Genomic DNA, 27,613 nt, shown 5'->3' with positions numbered 1-27,613 from the left:
GCCTCTGTGTTGGCAGGGGTGTTGCACATGCTACGCCTGGGTCCTGACCATAGCGTAGCATACTTTCATGTGAAAGAAACCTTATGTTGACCATTGCAGCCGGAGGCTAATATCAGTAAATTACTAGCATCCAGAGAGCTTCACCATAGGTCACAGTGGACAGAGATGTTTATTTGTAACTAGGGGTCACCTGTAAGTCAGGTGTTCTCAATTAGGGGATTTCTTGTATTGCATCTTCTTTGTGACCAGATGATTATTATGACTATTGAAAAGGAGTGTTGTGGACAAAGTAGACTTTGAAACCCATACTGAATAGAGACAGATTGATTGTGATATGATTAAATAATCTTATGAAAAGGCTATTAAGTTCATGTGTCACAATTTTCAATGCAAATGTATGCTTAGAACATAAAAACATACTGATATCATTTATAAATTCCAGCATACCCCTCCCGCAGATGTCAACGGTTAGGAATACTACCACTATGGTGTGAGACTAAATAACCAATAAAAGAATCTGCAGACTCATGACCCAACTCACCAGTCAATATTAATATTACCCTAGGCAAATAGGTGTGACCATCATAGGGTCACACGCAAATCTTGGGGCCATGGGGAATAAACACACCCCACATGTAACAAAAGCCAGGAAGGACTGGAGGGCAGTATTTGAGAAAAATACTCCCAGGGAACACTACAAAGGATTTATATGACTGTCAAATTAACTCTTAAAGGACATCTACCACCAGGATGAATGATTGTAAACCAAGCACATTGATATACAAGTGTTTCCCCTCTGGTAGGATCTGCTCTTCTTTTTCCTTGGTTTTTACAAAAGAAAAAAAGGATTTTAAAATTATTTAAATGATGCTGAGGGGCTCTGGGCTCATTAGGTTTTATTGGAGCTTGAAGCACCACAGACTCATTTGCATCATTTTTATAGCCTTTTATTATTGGGGAGGGGTTGATTTTAGGGGCCCACCCTACTGATATGCTTAATTGTAATACTTAATGTATCTCCAAACTTGTGTGGAGATGCCCTCTCCTTAACCCACCTCTAGCAGATTGGCCCAGCTTCCCCCCTGATGGATACATCAAGAAGCCTCAAAATCCAGGCGGCTTGTTTTCTGTGTAACAAATTGTACTTTGTGGTTTCAGTATTTAATATTCTGTCCAATGTACTGAGAAGCTGTTAAAACGTGTGGTGAAATTGACAAAAAAAACCTACTTCCATCATTTTCTTGTGGGCCCCATTTTTGCACGGAAAACACTGACTTCACCAAAAGCTGACACATAAGAAGCTTGCCTGGTTATTTTGGTATCCATAAAAACATCAATTTTTGAAGAGGATGAATGTTATTTTAAACAAAAAAAAATCAGCTAATGAAATTTGTGTTTAACACAACACATAAGGCAATGTCCTATGTAGTACACATCTTCACATTTTGTCTCAATGTGTATGAGCCGTTTGCAAGCTTCTATTAGATATGTAACAGAGTTAAGTTGCAAGTAGATTTTAGAGCAGTTTAATACAACAATGCTTTGAATGGCAATGTGGTTTGTAGTTCATTCCTACTAATATCAGGATCCAAAGAGATCCACAAAGGTCCTGTACGCTGCTTTTTCGATACAGACATTAAAAATGAATTTCCCAGCAGAATGAAACATAGTTGAAAAAAAATAACACATCTTGTTGGTCACAGTTTTTTCATTATATCACTTTTTATGAAGACGATTCTTTTTCATCAAATTGTGTTTTATCAGGACAAGAGCTGGAAATCATAGCTGGAAGACGATCCCCCCACTCACTGTTTCTAGCACATCGGTAAAGGTCCCTGGCAAACAGAAAAATCACAAATTACACATTAAAAAAATATGTTTATCCATTATAGCAATTGAGAATTTCTATATAGAAAATATATCTACATTAAAAGTTGTGTAACCTACAGTGGGTACAGAAGGTATTCAGACGACTCCTTTAAATTTTTAACTCTTTGTGTCATTGCAGGCAATTGGTAAAATGAAAAAAGTTCTTTTTACGCTCATTAACGTACACTCTGCACTCCATCTTGACACCTAAAATATCTACATACCGTATATACTCGTGTATAAGCAGAGTTTTTCAGCACAAAAAAATTTTCTGGAAAACCTCACCTTGGCTTATACACGAGTCAATGAAAAAACAAAAAGCGTCTCTGACAACACTATGACATCAGCGACAACAACGCTGCATCATAGTGTTGCACAGGCAGATCACAAGGAAGCGTCTCTGCATGCTAATGGAGCAGAAAAAAGACCAAAGAGGAGCTGTCAGGAGCCGCGACAAGGATCGGGAGCCGCGGGGAGCATCAGGGGCCCCAGAGGGGGAGTATGTAAGTTTGGGGTTTGTTATGTGCTGGGCGGGCTGGCTGTATAGCATTGGGGGGAGGGCAAGCTGTATTCTACTGGGGGGGGTGGGCAGGCTGTATACTACTGGGGGGGCGGGCATGCTGGCCATATACTGGGAGACTGTGACCGATGTATTTACCACCCTCGGCTTATACTCGAGTCAATAGGTTTTCCCAGTTTTGGTGGTAAAATTAAGGGTCTCGGCTTATACAGTATCTATTTTTTTTCTAATTTATTAAACAAGAAAAACTGAAATATCACATGGTCATAGTTATTCAGACTATTTGCTGTGACACAGATTTAACTCACATGCTGTCCATTTCCTTCTGATCCTCCTTGAGATGGTTCTACTCTTTCATTGGAGTCCAGCTGTGTTTAATTAAACTGATTGGACTTGATTAGGAAGGGTACACACCTGCCTATAACACCTCACAGCACATGCCAGAGCACATGAGAATCGTGAGGTCTAAGGAACTGCCCAAGAAGCTCAGAGGCTGAATTGTGGCACACAAAAGAATTTCTGCAGAACAATTTGGGCGACCACAACTCTTTCTCAACCTGGCCGTCCAGCTAATCTAATCAATTGTGCTAGAAGAGCCTTGGTGAGAGAGGTAAACCCAAAGGTCAGTGTGGCTGAGCTCCAGAGATGTACCAGGGAGAATGGAGAAAGTTCCACAATGTCAACTATCACTGCAGCCCTCCACCAGCTGGGGCTTTATGGCAGAGTGTGCTGACGGACACCTCTTCTCAGTGCACACCAAGGACTCCAAAACTATAAAAAATAAGATTCTCTGGTCTGATGAGAAGATTGAACTTTTTTATGTTAATTCTATGGGTGGCTAAACCAAATACAACAGTAAACACGGTGGTGGCAGCATCATGCTATGCGGGGGAGGGTGGGGTTCAGCTGCAGGGACAGGAAGACTGGTTGCAATTGAAGGAAAGATGAACGCGGCCAAGTACAGAGATATTCTGGACTGGGATGTAGGTTCATCTTCCAACAAGACAATGACCCTAGGCACACAGCTAAATAACAAAGCGGTGGCTTCAGAACATCTCTGAGACCATTACTGACTGGCCCAGAAAGAGCCCTGACCTAAACCCAATTGAACATCTCTGGAGAGACTTGAAAATGGCTTCCACCAATGTTAACCATCGAACCTGAGGGATCTGGAGAGAATATGTAAGAAAGAATGGCAGAGGATCCCCAAACTTTTTGATAAACTTGTTGCATTGATCACAAGAAGACTCATGGCTGTACTAGCTCAAAAAGATGCTTCTAGCTCAAAAGAGATTCTGAATACTTATCACCATCAGTTTTTCTGGTTTAATGCATTAGCAAATAAATCTACATTTCTGTTTTTTGTTCTGTCGAGAAGTTAATAAGCAAAAAAAACTTTTATAATCTTACCAATTGGCTGCAATGAAACAACTTAAAGGAGTTTGAATACTTTCTGTAGCTACTGTAGATCTTGCACCACATCATTATCAAAAGTTTGTCAGATTTGATACTTTATGAAATATACATAAATGATTACCAAACATAACTTAGGTTCATATTTAACATTACTCTTTGTTCATCGGATCAGCTACATAAAAGCATCACACTCAGCAGCTAAGATCTCTTCCTGATGGGCAGTTATTATCAATTTGGGGGGACATGTATCACACTCCTATTGCTTTCTTTTTTTTGTGCAACTTTTTGTGAGACTTTTCACAGTTTGAGACATTTTTTAGGTGCAGAATGAAGCAGTGTACCACTGTTAGCTCCCTCCAGTATTTAATGCTGTATTTATCTTTGTAGCCCAGATGTTTAACTTTTGAGACTTTTGGGTTCTGAAATTGTCCCATTTTTGCACCTAACAAGTCCCAATACAGAGAATGCTGGACCCAGACTTACTTTTTGTAAACTACTATTTGGGACCAAAGAGTATTACACCAAGCCGAAAAGCTATGATACATGTGCCCCATAGGCTAAAACATATCGGGGAAGATGCATCAATCTACAACAGTTATTGGGGGTCTTAGACCATTTTAGGCAGCTTCTGAGTTTGCTGGAAAAGGGGTGAAGTCTAGTCAGTGAATTCATTTTTGTTATACACTAAACTAGACCAACTAAAAGGAGACGCAAAGTAGGACTCGCCAGTCTTCTAGTGCACTAGATTAATCATCCAGCATCAGACACAAGGTTAAATCTGGCGCAGCAGAAAGCCGTCTAGTTCTACTGTACACTGATTTAAAGAATGACAAATTAGTACATTTCCCCTATTGTGAGAACACAAGGGGCCATTTATCAAGACATAGAAGTAAAGATAGATGGAAAACCCCTTTAAAGCGAATGGTGTAGAATTAGAAGACATTGGGGTAGATTTACTTACCCGGTTCGTTTGCGATCCAGCGGCGCGTTCTCTGCGGTGGATTCGGGTCCGGCCGGGATTCACTAAGGTAGTTCCTCCGCCGTCCACCAGGTGGCGTTGCTGCGCTGAAGTTCCCCGGAGGCGCGCTGGAATGCCCTGAAATTCACCGGCCTATACCTGGTGAAGGTAAGTAATTTTCGCGACACATTTTTTTTCTTAAATGCTGCGTTTTTTCCGAATCCGTCGGGTTTTCGTTCGGCCACGCCCCCCAATTTCCGTCGCGTGCATGCCAGCGCCGATGCGCCACAATCCGATCGCGTGCGCCAAAATCCCAGGCAATTCAGGTACAATTGGCGCAAATCGGAAATATTCGGGTAACACGTCAGGAAAACGCGAATCGGGCCCTTAGTAAATGACCCCCATTATATTTGTGAGGATGGGTACAATTTCCACTTTGTTCTTATTTCATGACTTCAGAGAACTTTCTCAAAGAGGACCCTGATAATGATAGTAGACACATTTATGGTTCATAAAGAAAAAAAAAAAATCACACATGTGTTCAGTGGTTCACACTTACTTTCCATGTCTTTTGGCTGTGATGATATCATGGTGCAGCTTTCCGTCAGAGCAGCACATCTTACAATGGACATGGCGTGGTCTGCACAGCACCGGTCCAATCACACGCGGCCACTGGCTGTCGTTGTCCCCCACAGGACCACGTGAGAATATCATGTAAGAAAATTTCTCCCAGCCCACAGATGGGTTCTATAGCATAGAAAGAAGAAATCGTAAACACGTTTAGAAGTAGCACAATATAACCAATAAAGAATGAGGATGTATAATTCTCACCCAGCTAAATCGCAGTGGTTGATACTTTTGCATAAAGTTGCAGGGTAACGGCGATCTTCCAGCAAGTTTGGGACATTCTAGCTGATGTGGGCACTGAAAAAAAAAAAAACAATTGGAACATTTTATTTCTGACTCTAGATACAAATCACTCACGAAAAGCATGATAAAAAGGACATGGATATGGGCTAATAAAAACCATATTAACCCGTATTACAGACATCATGACAGTGGACAGCTTCAAACAGGGCACTGTGGCACCTAGAAACACAGTTCAGGTGTCATCATATTAAAGAGGAGATTTTCTTTTTTTTTTTTAATATATTTGTGGAAGATTGTGTTTTTTAGGTTCCAGGGAACCTCCTTTGCCTTATAACATACTGTCACATACAGTGGCACATATAGAGGCACTTTGCCTCTTGGCTTCCTCATTTTCTATCATGTGAGATTACAACCATCATCACTAACTACTTATGTAGGTCCTTCACAACTCTGATTCTCTTACTCATTATGAGGGAAACATCCTCTACTTGGTCTTCTTTCGACTTTCTTCAATATCTAATTTTACAAATTCTTAATTTCTCAATTCACTCACTCCACGAATCCCCTTCCCTGTGGTACCTCATGCTGTTGGTTCTCTTCCTTTTAGTCAGTCACAGAGGAAGAAGTGTCCAGGCTCCTTTCCTCTGCTCGCCCCTCTACCTGCATCAGCTTCCCCAGTAACTCTCCCCATTCTTCTGAATCTCTTGGCAGAGTTTGATACTGTGGACCGCCAGCTCTTCCTCAGGATAATTTGCCCTATTGGCCTTAAAAATACTGCACTCTCTTGGTTTTCTTCCTGTCTCCCTGACTGCACTTTTATTGTCTCCTTTCCTAGATTTCTCTTTTCTCATATTCCGCCCCCTGTTGGAGTTCTTCAGGGCTCAATTCTAGGTCCTCTTCTCTTTTCCCTCTAAATTGCCCTATAGGGCAAACCATCAGCAGGTTTGGTTTCCAGTATCATCTTTATGCTGATGATACCCAGCTATATAAGTCTGAACATTATATCACTCCCGCCTTACTGTGGAACACCAGTGACCGTCTCTCTGCTGTCTCTAACAGGTCCTCTCTTCTTAAAACTTAATCTTTCTAAGGCCTCTTCCACACTTGCGTTGCAGTTCACGTCAGGGTGCACTGCGGGAAAAACAGCATTTTTTGCTGCGTTTTTGGTCCTTTGTTCCTTGGTGTCATTAGCGTTTTTGCAGGTTTTTTTGCGTTATTTAAATCACATGATGCTTAAATTGGTACTTCCTGACTTTTTTTCACATCACCTAGCAACCCATCCATTTAAAACGCATTGGTCTCCATAGAGTTGAATGGGCCGTGAAAAACGCAGTGAAACGCAAAAGTAGAGCATGCTGCAATTTTGACGCTTGTGAAAACAAATGCATGCACGCGCGTGAAAAAACTAAAGTAAGGACAAGCCCACTGGAAACAATGGGACAGAGTGCAATGCAAATTCTGTGAGCCAAAAGCACACGCAGAACACGCGCATGAAAAACGCTAGTGTGGAAGGGGCCTTAGACTGAACTTATGGTCTTTCGACCATCTACTAACAGACCCAACCCTGACTACACTATTTCGCTGAATGGGATCACTATAACATTGAGGCAGCAGGCCCGCTGTCTTGGGGTTGTGCTGGACTTTAAAATAATAACTCATCCACAAAGCTCTACATTATGCCACCACCTCCTCCTGTATACAGACTGTAAGCTCTTGCGAACAGGCCCCTCACTTGTATTGTTCCATATAACAGTTTGTACTCTGTAATGAAGTATTATATTTGTATATATGATTTGTTACAGAATATGGCGCTATATAAGTAAAGATTATTATTAAATATATTTGATAATGTGTATTATAACAAGATTGGATGTAACCTGCATACACAGATACATATTTATTTCTTAGTTAAACCGTAGAAGTTTAATCAGTTACACACAGCAATTGTGCTACAGCGTCATCTACTGCTGAAAAACTGGAACTGGATTCCTGCATAACATCTAAAATTCACAGCTTCATACATGACATTATTGTATAGATCTCATTTTATTTAACAATTCACTGTCAGAAAAACATAAATAACAGTCCATATTACACATATGCATTAATAAGGTGTAATAATAAAGTATTAATTCCTTCCCCCATATACAACTTGCATGCTTAGCTGGTATTAAGTAGAAAAGGTAACAGAAAATGAGCAAACACTTCATTAAATGACAGGAAAAAAGGGAACTACATAGAAAGAAATGTACTCAGGGGTATTTATAGGTAAACCTATAAAGTTATGCAGAAATAATTCTGCTATTAACACTAGGAAATGAGCATTAATTAGATTTGTTACCCCCTAACCAGAGTACTCAGCTATGTGTGACCCTCCCATCCACTGTCTAGAGGTGTGCCAGAGATAGCCAAGCGCTGTGCTCTGAAACTTTCTATGATCCCATAGTATTCAATGCAGAAGCAGAAAACATGCCAAAATTGCCACTCCATTAATTAGTGAGACCCCCAATCTCTTGATCAGTGGGAGTTCTGAAAGTCAGACACTCACAGATCAAATTGTTAACCCCCCCCCCCCCCTACATCTGTGGAAGGGGGGGGGCAATTAAATTTGGTACAGCCCCCTTTAAAGCATACAAGAATAGAAAAAAAAGGAAGGATGTGCTAATCCTAATAAATATTTTTAATAGTAGTCCAATAAAAGGTATTCAGTTGCAAATTTTGTTTTATAATTTATAGATGAACATTCTGGTTTATACAGTTGTCTTTATGGAGGTAGCAAATATATATATTAAAGATAAAAAGTTCTTACTGGTGCAAACACATAAGCTGGACGGTGGTCCCACACTTCTTTGTCACCTCCCTGTTTGGAGAAAAATTCTAAAATAAATTCCAATTAAATTTAAGTTCAAGGGATATTTCTACTTCTATTATAAGAACAGCATTTACTAAACCCATATCCCATTGCCATGGTGAGAAGAGGCCTTCTCTATTCACATCTATGGGACTTCCTAAAGTGGTCAAAATTCACTACTTACGGTATGTTATTGTGGAAATTTACAAAAAATTTGAAGAAAATGAAGACATACATGTATGACAACCTCTGCTCATTGCAGATGCAAGGTGAGGGACCTCTGTTATTAAACAGATGCAGGTCTCAGTGGTGGCCGAGATGGAAATACCCCTTTAACTAATTTCATTATACCCAGTAATTGGGTTAGAGAATATTAATGTTATCATACAGCACTCATATCCTTACCTCATAGCATATGCATGACAACTGTATGTTTTCCCTGCGTTTTATCAGCTTACTTCAGTTTCATCCCACAATCCAAAAATATTACGATGTAACAAACTTTTGTAATTTTAAAGTAGCTTTTTTGTAAGGGGTTGGCCACTTAACTGGTTCACGGGCTGAGCCCTCTCCATAGCCGGTAAGTCTTTGCTGCATATCGCAGCAAAGACTTACCAGTAACACCTGCGATCGGTGCCGGCAAAGCTGCCGGCAGCCTCAAAAAGATAGTGGCGCGTGACGTCATCAGGGAGCGGCGATCCGCCTACATGGTAGCCTCGGGTCTTCCGAAGACCCGAGGCTATTACGTTTTAACCCCTTCATTACAATGTGCTGGTAGCACATTGTAATGAATGAGGAGGAAAATCCCCATAAACTGGCATATATAAAGAGTCTGAAAAATAGTAAAAAAAAAAAAAAGTTAAAAAAAAAAATTATAATAAAAAAACCTACAAATTCAAATCACCCCACTTTCCCTAGAACTGACATAAATATAAATAAACAGTAAAAATCATAAACACATTAGGTATCGAAGCATCCGAAAATGACCGATCTATCAAAATATATTAAAGGTTTTTCAATGCGTTTAACCTCGTAACGGAAAATAGCGCACAAAGTCGAAAATGGCACTTTTTTGCCATTTTGAAAAATATTTTAAAAAATCTATAGAAAGTGATATCATTTTGAGGACTGTACGACCTTTTGATCATTGAAAATAATATCAAATGTCGCAGAAAATGACACCACCCACAGCTCCGTTCACTAAAGTATAAAAAAGTTATTAGCGCAAAATAATAATAAAAAATTTGTACAGGAGGTTTTAATTTTTGTAAACGTATGAAAACATTATAAAACCTATACAAATTTGGTATCCCCGTAATCGTACCAACCCAAAGAATAAAGTAGGTATGTCATTTGTGGCGCTCAGTGAAAGCCGTAATATCCAAGCCCACAAGAAAATCGCAAAAATGTGTTTTCACTGCATTTGTAAATTTTTTTCCCGCTTCCCAGTACACGGCATGGAATATTCAATACCATCACTATGAAGTGCAATTTGTTACGCAGAAAACAAGCCAGCACACAGCTCTTTACGTGTAAAAATAAAAAAGTTATACATTTTTGAGGTTGGGGAGTGAAAAATGGAAATTAAAAAACAGGAAAGGGCCCGATCTTTGCATTTATATGTACCTGTGTCTTTGCCTCCTGTAAGGGCTTCAGCCTTTCCCCGTTCCCCCCATGCTGCCCTCTACATACATACACAACTTCCTGGTTCTCACTCCTGCAGTCCGTCCTAATAGCAGTGTGTTTTTTTCTCAGTCTGTCTCACTGACATAAACAGGGAGAGCGGAGGTGGGGCAGCAGGATGAGCCATAATCCCCTTCTACAGGTGCCTCTTATTTACCAGTGTAGGATCTTTGTTTAAATGTCTATGCACAGTGAGTCTGCACACAGCACTAAAGGAAGCATCAAGGATGAAGAATCGATTGGTGAGCATTTAGGGATTATTATTAAGGCAGTAAAGGCACATAGGCAATTTATGTTAGAGTGGCCAAACCCTTTAAGGTTTGTGCATGTGTGACAATATATTTTTTTCACAAAGGAATTATTCTTGTCAGTCCAGTAGGTCATGTTTCATTACCCATATCCAGCAATTCCTTTGATATGTCCCTCAGTTTAGGCCATCAAAGCAGTCTGAGTTATCTCCTCACTCTCGGCTGATTATCTCTATGCATCCAACTGCTAATCGAGCTGCTGCTACTTATGTGCTGCTGCTCTATGTAGTTGCTAGCAGAGCCTTTTGCCTGTACAGCTCGGAAGATGCAAAAGTCTCCTGCAAAGAATATGGTTGACAGAGGATCACCCCAGTTACCCATTAGTCCCTCCATCCCAGTATGTGACCCTGCACATATTTTAGTGCCTCTCTCTGTACCTTAGACAATTTTACTCATCTGCCCCCTTCTCCAAGCATCCTTTGTGCTTGTTAATAATTTCAGGTTTATAGAACATATTAGAACATAGAACAGACTATGCAGTGCTCAGTGGATTTACGTGTTGAAATCTCATTGGATTTGCTGCTAAAATACAACTTACCCAATTTGATACCCCAATCCTTGGTATATTTTCTATTTATACACAACAGCTTTTTGCTTCTAGATATTAATAAGTTCTTATGATTCAATAATTTAACACATTAGCTGGAAAGTTTACTTTATATTTAGTTATGACTTGCTTCACTGCAGACTCTACCGTGACATTATTATACAGTATAAATATTCTTTGGCAGAGGCCCATATACTTGTCATTGGGGCACATTTACTAAAAGTCCTTGAGGCAGTTTTTTGGTGGACTTTGCACACGCCACATTTAACATGCAAAGTCTGACAGAAGTGTGTTGCATGCCCCATGTTAAAGGTGCACCAAAAAAATTGGTGCACTCTGTCAGGGCAGTGCAGGGAGCGCCAAATTTATGAAGAACACCACAATTCAGGAATCTGGTGCCTTCTGCGTGCTACACAGGCAAAATGCACAAGGTTTTTAGTAAATGTGGGCCATTGTGTTTTTGTTTCATGTACTTTATAGCCTCAGTCTGAGAAAGGGTTATTACCTGAAACGATGTAGGCACGTAAAGGAACTTTGTAAACACAAATTGTTAAAATCGTGACAAGCATCCAGGATGTTTTTGGAGTTCTGTTCTTGTTTTTAAGTACATATGTAACAAGATTGTAAAAACTAGAGGTGTTACCATATATACTCGTGTATAAGCCGAGTTTTTCAGCACAAAAAATGTGCTGAAAAACCTCCCCTCAGCTTATACACGAGTCAATAAAACACAAAAAAAACTTCCATACTCACCCTCCGGAGGCCCGATGTTCAGCGTGGCTCCCGATGTTCAGCGGCTCCTCTGCTGTCTTCCCCGCAGCTGGTCTTCGGTCTCCTCTGTGTTGTATCAGCCGGCAGACACGCGTCCACGCGATCTGCCGGCTGGCGCACACTATCACGCGACGGTGTCGCCGCTGATGACGTCATCAGCGGCGACACCGCCACGTGATATTGTGCACCAGCCGAAGACCAGCCACGCGGAATGGAGCATCAGGAAGCCGCCTGTAGGTGAGTATGAAAGGTTTTTTTTTTTATGTGCTTGGCGAACGGGGCTGACAGGCTGTATACACTTCAAGGGGGCTGGCAGGCTGTATACACTTCAAGGGGGCTGGCAGGCTGTATACACTTCAAGGGGGCTGGCAGGCTGTATACACTTCAAGGGGGCTGGCAGGCTGTATACACTTCAAGGGGGCTGGCAGGCTGTATACACTTCAAGGGGGCTGGCTTGCTGGCTATGTACTACTGGGCGCTGGAACGCTATATACTGGGAGGCTGTGACCAATGCATTTTCCACCCTCGGCTTATACTCGGGTCAGTAGGTTTTTCCAGTTTTTGGTGGTAAAATTAGGGGCCTCGGCTTATACTCGGGTCGGCTTATACTCGAGTATATACGGTACTTGCCTTTAAAACTATATCACGAGCTTCCATTAAAAGCTGATATCCTTCTCGAGTTCCATTTTCTACCAGCACCTAAGGTCCGGAAGACAGATAGAAGGATGTTAAATGATGATACATAAAGAATCCAGTAGACAAAAAAGTAGCTAATAAATCCTAACCAGGAAGCCTCCTGTTTTTCTCCATAATGTCTGGATTATTTTCTCACGTTCAGCAAAATTAGGAAGTTCATTTAAAGAGTATGCAGACACAACTAGGTCAAACTGTACCTAAAAAGACATAACCCAACAAAAAGATTAATTTAATATAGCAGCAAAGTAGTTACACAAATTATCAAATGTAACTGACAATCTTGTCTGATACTGTTCCAATTATAACTAGTCTTACAAGAAGGATTTTGACAGTAGTAGTCTTCTATAAAGGAACTGAGTTTTTGAGCAGCATTTGTCACATTTTTACTCTGTTAATTTGAGTTACTATCAGGAAACAATAGGAAGCTGAAACTACCAATTGGTTTAGTCTAGTTATATGTTGTATCCCTTCACAGTTTTGATATGAAACTTCACGTTATATAAACTCAATTAAAATGTTTATTATTATAAACATTAAATTACAGTACAGTAAATTATTAAAATCAATGGATACAGGATTTATAATTCACTTATCTTTTGTCTGGAAATTTGTGTCAGCCTTTTATATTTTTTAAATTTGGGTTTGTTTGATTTATCTTAGATGGTGTTATATCTGGCATCTGAGTCAACATAAACATCTCAATTCCAAAGATAAATCTGGTGCAACACTGGAAACATTTGTTACGCAGATGCCAATATGTCAAAAAAGTTGAAAAGAAAAGAATGTGATAAAACCCCCAGAACAGGTACGACTTGGGTTACATAAGATAAGAACAAACCTACAGGACCTAAGTTGAATTTGTATGCAATTTTGAACAGAATATATGAGAATTGTAACCCAAGCCAAAATGTTTTGGTCTCTATGACAATTGGATTTTAAAAATTTTGGTTTGTCACAAGTACCAGGATTAACAATAAAGTTTAATAGCAGACACCTTTGCTAACTCCTACAACTGATTGTTTTAGCCAGGGGATAAAATACAGCAAATTACCAACATCCAGAGGCCTGTTTGCCTTCATAGTGATGATATAAAACAATATGGGAAAACAATTTTCTCAGAAATCAAAGGTGCGCCTTATATATGAACCATACCTACAGACAACAGCTGCATTGAACTGTGCACAGGTCTGCCACCTGCTGGTCATTCATTCTTATAATCAGGTGCACCTTATATATGAACTTGGACGTTTTAGCAGGCATTTATTGATGGTGCGCCTTATAATCCGATGCGCCTTATAGTCCGAAAAATACTGTACATTTTTGAAGCTAGAGCACACAGTAAATACCCTATATCCCCGCTGCCATTTAAAGTTTAAGTTACTGCCTTGTTTTATTAAATGTTTTTGTTACATGCATGTTGTGAATCTGGTTTCAGCATTCCTCTTTAACCATACAAAATGTTGGGCAGTTTGCAGAAGAAGGTTCATGCCACAAAGACTTACCTTTGGTGAAACTGGCAAAAATTGTCTAAAATGAATGCCCGAGATGTGCATCTCACCTTTATCTGACCCGCCTGATAAAAATCACAAAAAGAGAAAGGTTAATGGCTAGAAAGAGTAAAGAGTTGAATATGTAAAATTAAAAATAAATGAATGTATTACCCCTCAATACCAATTCACTGAGATCATTCATTGATGATGAAGAATCAATACACATGTATTCTTTCAGTTTATTACCCCATATACCATGGGCTGCCCTGAAAAACAGAAGAATGTTAAACAGAAAACAGGCAATGGGTAACCCCTCGGTGATCACATGCTGCGAAACTATGAATATCAGATGCTGTGGAACAACAGCCACACAATGTCCAAAAAAGCAGCATCATAGAGAAAACCTTGATTGCTAATATTTTCTTTGTCATGTAATACTTCACTTCACAAATCTTCAGGCACTCACAGCTTCACCAATAATATCTGATGATCCCTATGGTTTGTCAGAAAAAAGCCCACCTCCATCCACAAGTAAAGAGAATGGGGACAACAAATAGAGAAAACATTCCTTACAACACAAACTACTTTATCCACTTTCCAGAAATATCATTTTGTATTCAAATACACTGATTTTAGAGAAAATAGTAGAGTAGGGTGGTGCCTGCAGGTGCACCCGTTTTTCTACTATACTATCCACTACTACAGCACTACCACTTTACATCTCCTATAGGAAAAAGAGTGCAAAAGACGAAATTGGGTGCACCAGCAGGAGTGCCCCACCTCCAGTGCAACAAGAATCTCACTTGTTTAAAATGGTATTCCGGGAAATGTCTGATACAAAACTCATAATGTTATAACTAAATGATTACAACAATACTCAGTGCCATTAGTCACAAAATGGAACTTAACCCCTTAACGCTGAAGCCACTTTTCACCTTCCTGACACGGCCCATTTTTTAAAATCTGACATGTGTCTATTTAAGTGGTTATAACTTTGGAACGCTTTAACATATCCAGTTGATTTTGAGATTGTTTTTTCGTGACACATAGTACTTCATGCTGGTTGAGAAATTTAATCAATATATTTAGTATTTATTTATGAAATAAATGGAAATTTGGCAAAAATTTTGAGAAAAACAATGTTTTCCAAATTCAAAATTTTCTACTTTTTGGAAAGTTGGTCATATCACTAAAATAACTTGATAACTAACATTTTCCATATGTCTGCTTTAACTTGGCATCATTTTTCAAACATCTTTTCCTTTATTTAGGATGTTAGGAGGCTTATAACTTTAGGTGCAATTTTTCAGATTTTCACGAAAATCATCAAAACCTACTTTTGGAGGGTCAATTTAGTTAGAAGTGACTTTATAAGGCCCACATGACAGAAACCTCCCACAAATGACACCATTTTAGAAACTACACCCCTCAAAATATTCAAAACAACCTTTGGGAATTTTGTTAACCCTTTGAGCGTTTCATGAGGGTGAAAGATAAATGAAAGTGAAATTAGAGAAATGTAATTTTATCTCACTATAGATTCATTGAACACTAAAATTTGCACCTTCACAATGGGTTAAAAAGGAAAATGCATTTTACAATGTTGAGGGCAATTCCTCCTGAGTATGCCAATACCCATTTTGTCACTGTACCCTGCTGTATGGGCACAGGGGGGCACTTGGAATGGAAAGAGCGTTGTTTCGTTTTTGCAGGGCAAATATGGCTGAAAAAGTTTTCATGTGTCAGGATGCATTTGGAGAGCCATAATGGTACCAAAACAGAGGAAAGCCCCAACAAGAGACACCATTTTGGAAAGTACACACCTTGGGGAGTTTAGCAACGTGTAATTTGTGTATTTTCCCCAACAGGTGTTTGATTCAATTAGGCCCCAAAAGGGAAAAAAGGTGAAAATTTTCTCAAAAAAGTCACTTTTACCCCAAATTTTTGTAAGCCACAAGGGATAAAAGATGAAACAACCCCATAAATGTGTAAAACTATTTCTCCTAAGCACAGAACTGCACCACTTTTGCATATAAAGTGTTGTATGGATACACAGTAGGGCTCAGAAGGGAAAGAGGGGCTTTGGCCTTTTAGAAGCCTGATTTGACAATCATCCTTTACATGTGTCAGGATGCATTTGGAGAGCCCTAGTGGTACCAAAACACAGGGGAACCCCAACAAGTGTCACCATTTTGGAAAGTGCACCCTTTGGAGAATTCAGCAAGGTGTGATATGTGTATTTTCCCCTACAGGTGTTTGCTTCAATTAGGTCCCTAAAAGGAAAAAGGTGAACATTTTCCCAAAAAAGTCACTTTTACGGCTAATTTTTGTATCCCATAAGGCATTAAAGATGAAACAACCCCAAAAAATGTGTACTAGCATTTCTCCCGAGTATAAAATTGCCCCACACATGCAAATAAAATGTTGTATGGGTACGCAGTGAAGCTCAGAAGGGAAAGAGGGGCGTTGGCCTTTTAGAAGCCAAATTTGACAGACATCCTTTACATGTGTCAGGATGCATTTAGAGAGCCGTAGTGGTACCAAAACAGAGGGGAACCCCAACAAGTGTCACCATTTTGGAAAGCACACCCCTTAGAGAATTTAGCAAGGTGTAATATGTGTATTTGTCCGTAAAGGTGTTTGATTTAATTAGGACTTAAATAGATAAAAGGTGAACATTTTCCTATAAAGGTCATTTTACTCCTAATTTTATATAGCCACAAGGGATAAAAAATGTAATAACCCCCCAAAATGTGTAAACCTATTTCTCTCGAGTGTAGAAGTACCCCACATGTGTATATAAAATGTTGTATGGGCGCACAGTAAAAGGAAAGGGGAATGTTTGCCTTTTAGAAGCCAAATTTGACAGAAATATTTGACATGCATTTGGAGAACCCTAGTGGTATAAAACAGAGAAGAATCCGAAAAGTGACCCTAATCTTTGAATGCACACCCCTTAGAGAATTTTGCAATGTGTAATATATGTATTTGCCCCTACAGGTGAATGATCCAATTAGGCCCTAATCATTAAAAAGGTGAAAATTTTCCTATAAAATGTCACTTTACCCCTAATTTATGTAAGCCACAAGGGATAATATATTAAATAACCCCAAAAAAGGTGTAAAACTATTTCTCCTGAGTGTAGAAGTACCCCACATGTGCATATAAAATGCATTATGGGCGCACAGTAGAGGAAAAGAGGGATGTTTGTCTTTTAGAGGCCAAATTTGCAAGAAATCCTTCACATGTGTCAGGGATTTGGAGAGCCGTAGTGGTACCAAAACAGAGGAAAACCCAAAAGTGACCCTAATTGTTGAATGTACACCCCTTGGGGAATATAGCAAGGTGTAATATGTGGTATAGTGTAATACATGTGGTGAAATGAGCATTTTGAACATATAGGTGGTTTCCAAATATGATGTACAATGGAGTCCAAGATGGAAATTGCAATTATTTCTGGAAAGTTCAGTGCCGTTATGTGGCGCCCCTTATGAAATAATGGAGGGGTATAGGGAGCAACGGGACATAACAGTTGTTACAATTATTCATTTTACCGAAATTAATTCACAACAGGTTGGGCGTGAATTGTGAATGTCTAGTGTATAAGGAGGTAGAATATATCAAGGGACCAACTAAACTTTTGTCACTCTGGAGTTGTCATAGGTCTCTTAGTAGTATGTAGTGTCCATCCTAACTCCTCTTTTGGAATAGACTCTTTATTGAGTCCTACCATTAGAAGCAGCAGAATTCACCGGGAAAATGCTGTCCTGGCAAAACACAGGAACATCTAAACCAGAGGTACTGGGGCCCCGTCCTTCTTGTCCCAATATTAGTTTCCTAATATCTTCCTCTTGAAAATGGAGAAATGATACGGCAGGACCTGCACATTGGAACAGCTCGTAAGAGTTGTACAGCATAATCTGTACAATGTGCACGGCCAGCACTTTTCTTCGTTTTAGTAGGGAAATTATCGCCAAGTGTTGCTCTTATTCACCTTAGCGATGCCCATTGTGACGAATATTGCTGCTTTAGGCTGGACCAAATCGACCAGCCAATAGCGGCAAACATGGACAGAGGGGGGGCAACAAAACCCCTCTGGACCGCAAGGCAAAATTGGTGGCTGTCAGGAACAGCCGCCATCCTGCCCCAATCACCGTGTCTACAGACATGGTGACCGGTATTACTGACGTCATAAGTAAATTCGCTGCTATCGGCTCGTCTGAATTGATGAGCCAATAGCAGCGATAATAAACTGGGGGGGTGTGGGGGGAACGTAACCCTTCTGGTCCATGGGGCAGGATGGATGGCTGTCAGGAACAGCCGCCGTCTTACCCCGATCAGTGAACAGCCGCCGTCTTACCCTGACCGGTGTTGGAAAGTCACTACTCGCCGCACCGTTCTATAACAACGCTCGTTGGGAATAGGCTATACAATCTTTATTTATTTTTTAAGCAATTTAGACAGATAAGAGCTTATTTTTTGCGAGACGAGATGCACTGTAAAAATAACTTCATTTTAGTGGGTTTTTAGCTTATTGAAGCAATTTTATTAACTTTTTACGTGTGGAGGAAAATAAAATCATCAATTCTTGTTTTGGATTTTTAGCATTTTTTTGGGGGGGGTGTTCCCTGTAGCATAACAATAATATATTATCTTTATTCTACGGATCACTACGATTACGGTGATACTTCATTTATATAGTTTTATTTTTAATTGTCCAATTTTATTGAAGGAAAACTAGAATAGAAAAAATTGCATTTGTTTTAGTATTGCCATTTTTATAGCAGCATAACTATAGTATTTTTTGGTTTACGGAGCTGTTTGTAAGCTTATTTTTTGCGTGACAAGTTGCTCTTTTTATTGGTATCATTTTGGTGATTGTAACTTTTTCGGATCACTTTTTAGAACATTTTTTGTAAAGCAATTTGATAAAAAGTTTAAATTTTTGGCAAGTTTTTGGTTTTTTTTTTACCACGTTCACCGAGCGGGTCCAATTATGATTAGGATTTATTGTACAGATTGTTACGGACGCAGCGATACCAAATAAGTGGGGTTTTTTCGTGATTTAGTGTTTTTTATACTTTATTACTTGTGTAAAGGGAAATGTGGTGTTTGGGGGGACTTTCACTTTCTTTTATTATTTATTTTTATTGTAAAAAACCTTTATTTATTTATTTTTACTTTTTTTACAGTTAATGACATCTAAGCTTGAACAAGTGATCTTCTGACCACTTGTGCAAGCTTTTTTACAGGTTACACAGTGCAATACAGATGTATTGCACTGTGTAATGTAAGACACTGAGCATGCTGCGCATGCCCAGTGTCTTACAGCCGGGTCCTGCCAGAAGGCAGGGACCCGGCTTCCGGATCAAGATCTCGCAGCCCCGGGCACCGGCAGTCCCGGGGCTGCGATCGGAGCAGCGGACCCCCCCGGTAAGCGCCGCGGGGGGGTCTGATTCAGGTTTAATTATCTTTAAATGCCTCTAACACGCCGCGGTCAGCGCGACCGCGGCGTGTTAGGGGTTAACACCCGCGATCGGAGAAATCTCCGATCGCGGGTGTTAGAGGCGGGTGTCAGCTATAATATATAGCCGACACCCGCAGCTTCTGGCGCCGGCTCCGTTCAGGAGCCGGCGCCAGAAGCTTGACGTAATAGTACTGCATTTTGCGGGAACGCACCTCCCGCGATGCAGTACTATTACGTCAAATGTCGGGAAGGGGTTAAATAGTTTGCTTTTATGACTGACAACATTTTCTTTCTAAAGTATGAAGAGTTTAAGATGGCCACCATCTACAACTACAACTCCCGTGATCCTTCAGTTCTCACCAACAGCTTTTCCCTTTTACACTCTGCTCCCAGTGAAGATGTAACAGACTGTCCTGCACTGTTACCAAAGTAATGATGTGCATAACTGCACATTACCTTACTGAGATGGGTCTCACCATAACACTGGCCATACTGGGTGCACTGCAACCAACCCACTACAGCCTAACATAATGATGATCACATGACCTGTTGAGGCAGGTGCAGGACATGTGATGTGGACAATTGATCAACAGCCATCATCTGTCCTGTGCCTCCTCCACAGGGGCCAAGTCACAGGACTGATTATAGGGCCAGTAGCATTTTAATTCTCCATCATAGTGTATGTTCACAGCATTTTTTTGCAAAGTGAAGGTAAATAAATAATTGCACCCCAGCTTATATTTTAATGACCCATTTGAATATGAATTATGTTTATTCCTGGAATACCCCTTTAAAGGGAACTTGTCATCAGGGAGGTCATTTTTAATGATGACAGGTTCCAATAGCCTCTGGCTTGTTGATTTAAAAAATGAGTTTTTGTTGTGCATCTGAATAATTCCAGTGCTTATTAACAGTTTCTTTAACATTAACTGGCTCCCTGCCGGTAGCATGTGACGAGTCCCACGGACGGGTGGGGGAGGAGTTCAAATGGGAATTCTTGTGGCAGTGAGCTGACGTAAGCAGAGGGGAGGCGAGTGGGGGAGGGGGGGTGAAGAGGCATTGAGGAGAAGATGACTTGTGGCATTTGAACTCACCACACACTGCCGGCAGGGATGTAATGTTAAAGAAAAAATTAAAAACCAGTCCAATTATTCAGATGCATATTGGAAATTAACATGCCAAAGGCTATTGGAACCTGTCATATAAAAATTACCTTCCTCATGACAGGTAGTCTTTAAAGATAAAACTTTTCTCTAAAATGACACTTGGGAAGCAAGAAAGTCAAGAAAGTTTATAACCTGCCCTATACAATACTGTTTTAACCCGAAATTAGCTGGTAACCTCCCTTTAAGGCTTCTCACCATGACACTGATCCAACACCAGATCCAAAATCCATCAATGTCTGTGGGTTGAAATCAGGAACACGCTGATATATCTATGGACACAAAACAGAGTTCATGAGAAATTGGCAAATAGAGACTATGCTTAATTGTCACTTTACAAGGATTTCATAATCAATGTATTTTTTCCTTCTCCCTTTTACTATGGCAAGGTTTCCACCCCTTGGAGGTGGAGAGTTTGACACTGAAGTCAATCTCTCCTCACCTCTTAATCCTTCCTCCCCGGTGACTGACAACATGCGCCAGATTTCAGGAGATCCGGTTAGTAATGTTTCTGGATCCAGGACCATCAATTACAGGTAGAGAGGTGTTCTGAAGCAGGGAGAGATTGATTTCAGTGTTAAATTATCCGCCTCCTTGATTTCATACAACCAATTTACATCTCACTTCAGAGTTTATTTTCTGAATGATGCCACCACCCTGGGGCCGGAAAGAGACATTATCTGGAAGGTGTTCAGCTGCGTGACAACATACTGGTAGTGGTTTATTAAGCCAATTTTTGATGACAGGTTCTCTTTAAAGGATTAACATACATGCATTTATTTTACGAGTAAGCTACTGTGGACAAGAATAGGATGGGATGTGGTCAGATCTCTGAAACACTTTTTTCATCCTATGTCCAATCTGATGTTAGCAAATTAACCATCTGCAGACCTTATGGTATATATTCAATACAAAGCTATCAATTATCAGATTGTAGATTTATTATATCATTTATTAATCCAGAACACGACTAGTCTAAAAATAGTTTACAGTGCTGAGTAGTGAACTGGGATACAGCACCCAGGTGGTTATACACCTCAAACTAGATAAAGACTTAGGCCCACTCCTCCATAATACACAACAGCAAGTACTCCACTCCAAAAAGTAGAGTTATTAATAGAGGGCTGGAATGCTGCTGCTACCTGTAATATGGATAACTATTAACCCCTTGCCAGGTAGGACCTTTTCTTTTTTTGTGTTACTGTTACTTACACCCTGCATTTCAAAAATCACCCAAAACATTTTTATTTTTCCATATACAGAGCCACTGTTTGGGTTTTGTTTTAGGGCTTTCACACTGTGTGTTCCAAATGACCCCCTCCCTTTATTATTTGTCTCCATACAATCATCTTTATACCATACCACCTCTTACATAGTTATGTCTTTGTTATACCATTAACAAAAAATTTTGAGATGTAATTATATCGCCATATTCCAATTCCTGTGACCACTTCATACTTCAGTGTACAGTCCTGTGTAAAGGTGTCAGTTTTGCAGGGCAAATGCTGTTTGCACTGATGCCATTTTAAGAACTGTGTATTCATTTCATTTTGGACCTTTCTGGGAGAATGAAGACTTACCGTATATACTCGAGTATAAGCCGACCCGAGTATAAGCCGAAACCCCTAATTTCAACACAAAAAACTGGGAAAACCTATTGACTCGAGTATAAGCCGAGGGTGGGAAATGCATTGGTTACAGCCTCCCAGTATATAGTCTGCCAGCCCCTGTAGCATACAGCCTGCCCAGCCCCTGTAGCATACAGCCTGCCCAGCCCCTGTAGTAGGAAAAAAAATAACACTACTCATTTTTCCAACGTCCCCCATAGGTCCTCTGTCTCAGACTGTCTCAGACAGAAGAGGACCTACAGGTGATGTCAGAAAGGTGAGTTTTGACTTTATTTTTTAGTTGACTCGAGTATAAGCCAAATTAGGGTTTTTGAGCACAAATTTTGTGTTGAAAAACTAGGCTTATACTCGAGTATATAAGGTACATTTTTCCTTTTTTAAAATATTTTTTTTACATTTTATTACTATTTTTTCAGTTCAAAATTGGAACCCTACATGGCCAGATCACTCATAAAAATATACTGAAAAAGAATGCAATACATTTTTATTGAAAAATTTGCATTCATAAAAAAAAAAACAGACAACAAATATTCTGAATATTCTGGTAGGCTGTATAGGAAAATGTCAAATGACAGGCCTAGGAGCCTCTGAAAGAAATGATGTCACAGGTTCAACCACAACACAAAATAGGTTACCTGCTGCTACTGGTGGCAGCACTGATTGTGAGAGTTAAAGGGGTTGTCCACTTTCAGCAAATAATTGATATGGTTTGTGTAAGGAAAAGTTACACAAATTTTCCAATACAGTATCTGTAACAATTCCTCAGCGTTTTCTAGATCTCTGCTTGCTGTCCTGCTACAGAAAGCTTCAATGTCCATGTCCAGTGGATAGAAATGTGTCCATGGTCTTGTGATGAACATGCAGGTGCATGATCCGTTTGGATCACATGGCTCTGATTACGCTCTGTGATAATCACGGTTCCTGTGTGTCCATCACATGACCAGGCTCCATAGGTGTATGAGCCCACCAGGCTCATTTGCATAATCCAATATCCCTTTTTTCTTAAAAACAAAGGTATAGGAAGCTTAAAGAAGAATGGATCCTGCCAGTGGGGGCACACACCAGTATGTGAGTGTGCTCGGTTTACAATCCTTCAACTGGTGGTAGATGTCCTTTAATAAATGACTCTTAAATGCCACTTCCTTGCTGTTGGTACTTATATAAAAGCCATAACAAGTCACATTCTTGCATTTTCTCACCTCTTGTAGTGCTCTAGAGACAGCAGCAAAACCTCCATCAAAGCGTGCAGCTAAATACACCAAGCCAAGCTGGTCTGTGTAGCTGCGATAAAGATAGGACACTATCAGTATGAATGTTATGTGGAACTAGTTATCACACAGGCACTGATAAAGGTTACATTATTAGAAACGTATGTAAATGCCAGATATCAGAACCCTACAGTGATTAGATTGAAAGAAAATAAATAGATAAACTTTATTTAGTAGAAAAATAGTATTATTATTATATTTTGAGAGTGATTTTAGACCTGAAAGTGTCAGTGGTCACACTGTATAACGATATAGTATATCTGTAAACACTTTTATCTAACTTTATACCTCCTATGAGTTGGTCTTCTTTGTCCTAAAATATTGGCTCAAAGTGGTAAAATTTCTAGCGCAAACATAGAAACAAACAGGGGCACGGATCAAATGGGCCGCGGCGCGGGACATCGGCGGCGCCGGAGGAGGTAAGTACATGTTTATTATGTTTAACTAGCCCTCCCCAGCCCGGCCATAAAAAAAAATTTAAACCCGGATAACCCCTTTAAATCCAATTGTCACAGAGACCAAAAAAAAATTTGGCTGGGGTTACAATGATAAAGTATACAGTTGCGACTTACATACAAATTCAACTTAAGAACAAACCTACAGACCCTATCTTGTATGTAACCAGGGGACTACCTGTATATAGTTTTGTTGTATGTATAGCTTGTCAAGTGTTCATTTAGATCTGTGCCTTCTCTATGCCTAGAAGCAGTCATCTAGGAATAGGACAGTCCAATCAGAGATTCTCCATGAATGAAAGGCCATACAGAATACCTGAAAGGTGACATGTTTAAACGGACTGAAAACGCTTTAACGTTTTAATCTGTTGCACACCTACCTACAATTCTAGAAATTAAGGTAAACAGAGTTTAAACCAGCCACACGCATGGTAACCATACAAAAACGCATGCGTCTTCAGTCCGTTTAAAAACGGTCCGAGAACGCACTGTGTGACTGCACCCTGACCACAGGATATGAAAGTGTAATTTTTTCCACAGGCCAGTTCACACATGAAATCAGTCCTTGTGTCACTTGGATTTAATAGCATAAATCATTTAGGTTGAGTTAACCCATGGAGTACAGGTTCGTCCCAATAAATATGTGTAACACACAGTATCAACATGGAATCCATCCTTCACACTTTCATCACATTTCCAAAAAATACTGTTAGAGTGACCAGGCTATTGAGGCCACCAGACAACTGCTTACCTTAAAGGCTGCCAGTGATAAGTATTCTTTCGTAAAGTATTCAACACATCATTTTTTAACTTTTCTTCCTTTTGATAAATATTTAGATCTGCTTTAAAAATAGAAATATTATAAAACAATCATAACACACATGAAGAACCCTTGTCAGCAGTTTTAACCCTATTAAACTGCATACCATGTTATGTAGCAGCTTGAGATCTGGTTAAATATATCTTTGTGTGTGTTGTTAAACTGTGAAAATGGATTTACATTCCAGTATAGTAACTGGACTTGGTGCAGTAGTGGAGTATACTTACTCTGCTGTGCGATCACTCCAATGAACCACTCTTTGGTCTCTCCTGCTTTACCAAAGAGCGGTTCATTGGAGTGATCGCACAGCAGAGTAAGTATACTCCACCACCGCACCAAGTCCAGTTACTATACTGGAATGTAAATCCATTTTTACAGTGTAACAGAATGCAGTTTCTGTACTGCATTTATTCATAGGAGCATTAAATAAAGAGATCTAGCAACACAACAGTGTGAGGACACCCCCCTTCCCCAGTGCAGCACTGCTAGCTTTAATCCTGAATCAATTCTTCACAGTTCTGCTGCTGCTAACAACTTACACAAAGTTATGGTTACAAAGCTCTCCAGGGCTGCTACCTAACAGAATTAGCTGCAAATCGAGCAAAACATCCATATAAAAAATACCAGCTTTCTTCTGTCCTTCAGTGTTTAAGGAGATCTTCGAACTATTAGATCAGATCAGAATACATTTAAAGTAGGTACCCGATTTAAAATTTGTGTTTTCTCTAAACTTATTTTCTAGTTCCATAGCTTTCTCTCTCAATTGTCTATCTTCGGGTGGTCGTTTTCGGCTCCACAAGTAGTTATTTAGAGACAGGACATGTTCTTCCAGATGTCTGACATTGTTCTCTAAAACACAAATAAATATATATTATCAATGATACATAACGATGCATTGTGGGTTATCTTCTGCTGTAATCCTGTCATGTAAATGAATCTATTAGGCTTTGAAAGCCAGGGTCACAATTGCAGGATTTACAGGGAACCACTCTTAATTTTTAAAAGATCAAATATTCCTTATGTGGTGTATGCGTTGCTGTCTCGTTTGCACTTACGTTTAAATAGTGTTTGCTTTTCTGTTTACACTGCATGCATGTTTACAATGTGTAAACATGGTGTAAACACAATGTCAACAGAATATTACAATGTGTGCGAACATACTGTAACCTTTAGATGCACATAGAGAAATCACAGCTCACTACTGACAGTATGAGAAGATTAGCATAACACACGCCCCCAGCTCCTCCTCTCTGACCAAACACAGTTTTCAGGACTAAGAACTCCACAACTGTGGGGGCTAGAAAGAAAATTCTAAGTGCCCCTGAATCTGTGTAGCAGCTCCCACAGAATGGTATGCTAAATCTAACCATATAAGTGAGGTAGTGAAAGGTCCTCTTTAAAAGTTTTCCCCTGTAACTGGAGTATCTAAAAGAGCCATATCTAAATGGACCCCCTGTGGAGGCTGATCAGAGCTGTAGTGGGTTTTATTAACCCCTGAAGACCCGGTGCTCACGTGACCAACAGAGCTATGTATTGAAGAAAGAAGGCAGAAACTGTAAACTTCTATTAGCTTCTTCCTAGGTTCTCTGGCCTAGTTAGATCTAGTCCTGCTCCTGCAATTAGCACAGGAGCAGACGGAAATGCAGAAACGCCAAAAGACTCTGGATCTGCACCCCCTAGTGTGTTTACACTTGGTTTATGTCAACACAATATTATTAACTGCATGCTGTTAAGATTGTGTTTAGTAAACACAAATGTTAACATTAATGAAATTAGAGAAATCTCTTCTCAGTTGTTTCAAAACGCAATGTGAATGCCACGTGTGAACAAAGCCTCAGTGAGAAAACACAAGGCATCATGTGAAACGTGAGCAGGCTAAATTTGACAGACAGACATAAGGTCAAAGTATAATCATATCTTGTCCTGATGATTGTACAGCAGATTATAAAGGAGAAATAGTAAGATGCATTTACTACATACTTTGTAATAACACCTGAACTGCATCTTGAGCCTCCGTTGGCAAGCAGGCCATATTCAATCGTAGAATTCCAGGGTGTTTTCGATGAGGAGCTTGAGACAAGAATTCTGAGGAGTTGTCAATCTGGTGCGCAGTCCTGGCCACCGAGCTCAGAGCCTGTACAAAGTGGAAAATAGTAAATTGTTCCATCAGTTTCAACCTTGGAAGATCTACAAAAGGCAACAGTGGTGGCCTGAGAACCCCTTCAAGATAGTAATAATAATAATAATAATATTTAATTATGCATGCCCCATCTTTATTGTGTTCCTCCTGCTTGGACTCGGCTTTCAGCACTTCTCGTGCATGCGCAGTCACTGAATCTTGCGCAGCTGGTCGCGACACATTGCAGCTATGCAACATTCACTGCCTCCTGGCTCCTCCGATACCCAATTTATGCATCCCCCCCGCTTCATTGTTACGCACCCTCCCTTTGGCCAGAGAGGACCCTGAGCCCCTCTGGCTCATTTGAATATTTTTTATAAACTTATTTTCGGGCCCCAGAAGAAGCTAAAAAAGGCTCAGTCACCTGCTGCAGGTAAGGAGGGTGCACTATAGGACAGTTTACACCCGAGAAAATCGTGGCAGATTTTTTTTTAACATCTCCAGGGGATTTTAAGACGGTTTTCTCCTTACATATTCTACTTCAAGTTAGTTAAAAAATTTGGATGATATCTTTTGTGTTTAGTTATTAAAAATGGAAAATTTGGCAAAAATTTTTAAAAATTCTTATTTTCAAAGTTCTAAATTCTCTACTTTTGAAGCAGATAGTCATAGCAGCCAAATTAATTCATAACTCCCATAACATTCCCAAATGCC

General features: G+C 39.9%; 1 protein-coding gene across 3 annotated transcripts in view; it reads right to left on the bottom strand.

Annotated features, from left to right (window-relative positions):
* Positions 1 to 1,017: 1,017 nt before the first annotated feature.
* Positions 1,018 to 27,613, bottom strand: part of METTL17 (methyltransferase like 17) — a 40,534-nt gene continuing 13,938 nt past the window's right edge. The window contains exons 2-14 of one of the 3 annotated variants that reach the window (XM_072149415.1): positions 26,761 to 26,914; positions 25,483 to 25,629; positions 24,712 to 24,802; positions 23,437 to 23,518; positions 20,808 to 20,881; positions 14,151 to 14,245; positions 13,992 to 14,062; positions 12,579 to 12,686; positions 12,420 to 12,492; positions 8,443 to 8,489; positions 5,595 to 5,687; positions 5,323 to 5,510; positions 1,018 to 1,835 (exon numbers count right to left, since the gene is read on the bottom strand). In XM_072149415.1, coding sequence (XP_072005516.1) covers positions 1,724 to 1,835; positions 5,323 to 5,510; positions 5,595 to 5,687; positions 8,443 to 8,489; positions 12,420 to 12,492; positions 12,579 to 12,686; positions 13,992 to 14,062; positions 14,151 to 14,245; positions 20,808 to 20,881; positions 23,437 to 23,518; positions 24,712 to 24,802; positions 25,483 to 25,629; positions 26,761 to 26,812 — 1,233 coding nt within the window. In that variant the 5' untranslated portion in view covers positions 26,813 to 26,914 and the 3' untranslated portion in view covers positions 1,018 to 1,723. The remainder of the gene's footprint in view (positions 1,836 to 5,322; positions 5,511 to 5,594; positions 5,688 to 8,442; positions 8,490 to 12,419; positions 12,493 to 12,578; positions 12,687 to 13,991; positions 14,063 to 14,150; positions 14,246 to 20,807; positions 20,882 to 23,436; positions 23,519 to 24,711; positions 24,803 to 25,482; positions 25,630 to 26,760; positions 26,915 to 27,613) is intronic. The other 2 variants (XM_072149398.1, XM_072149407.1) reach the window with 2 other exon arrangements.

Source organism: Engystomops pustulosus, chromosome 1 (assembly GCF_040894005.1).
Source record: "Engystomops pustulosus chromosome 1, aEngPut4.maternal, whole genome shotgun sequence".
NCBI lineage: Eukaryota > Metazoa > Chordata > Amphibia > Anura > Leptodactylidae > Engystomops > Engystomops pustulosus.
Note: the sequence above shows the minus strand (reverse complement) of the source record. Positions and strands in the feature narration are given on the sequence as shown.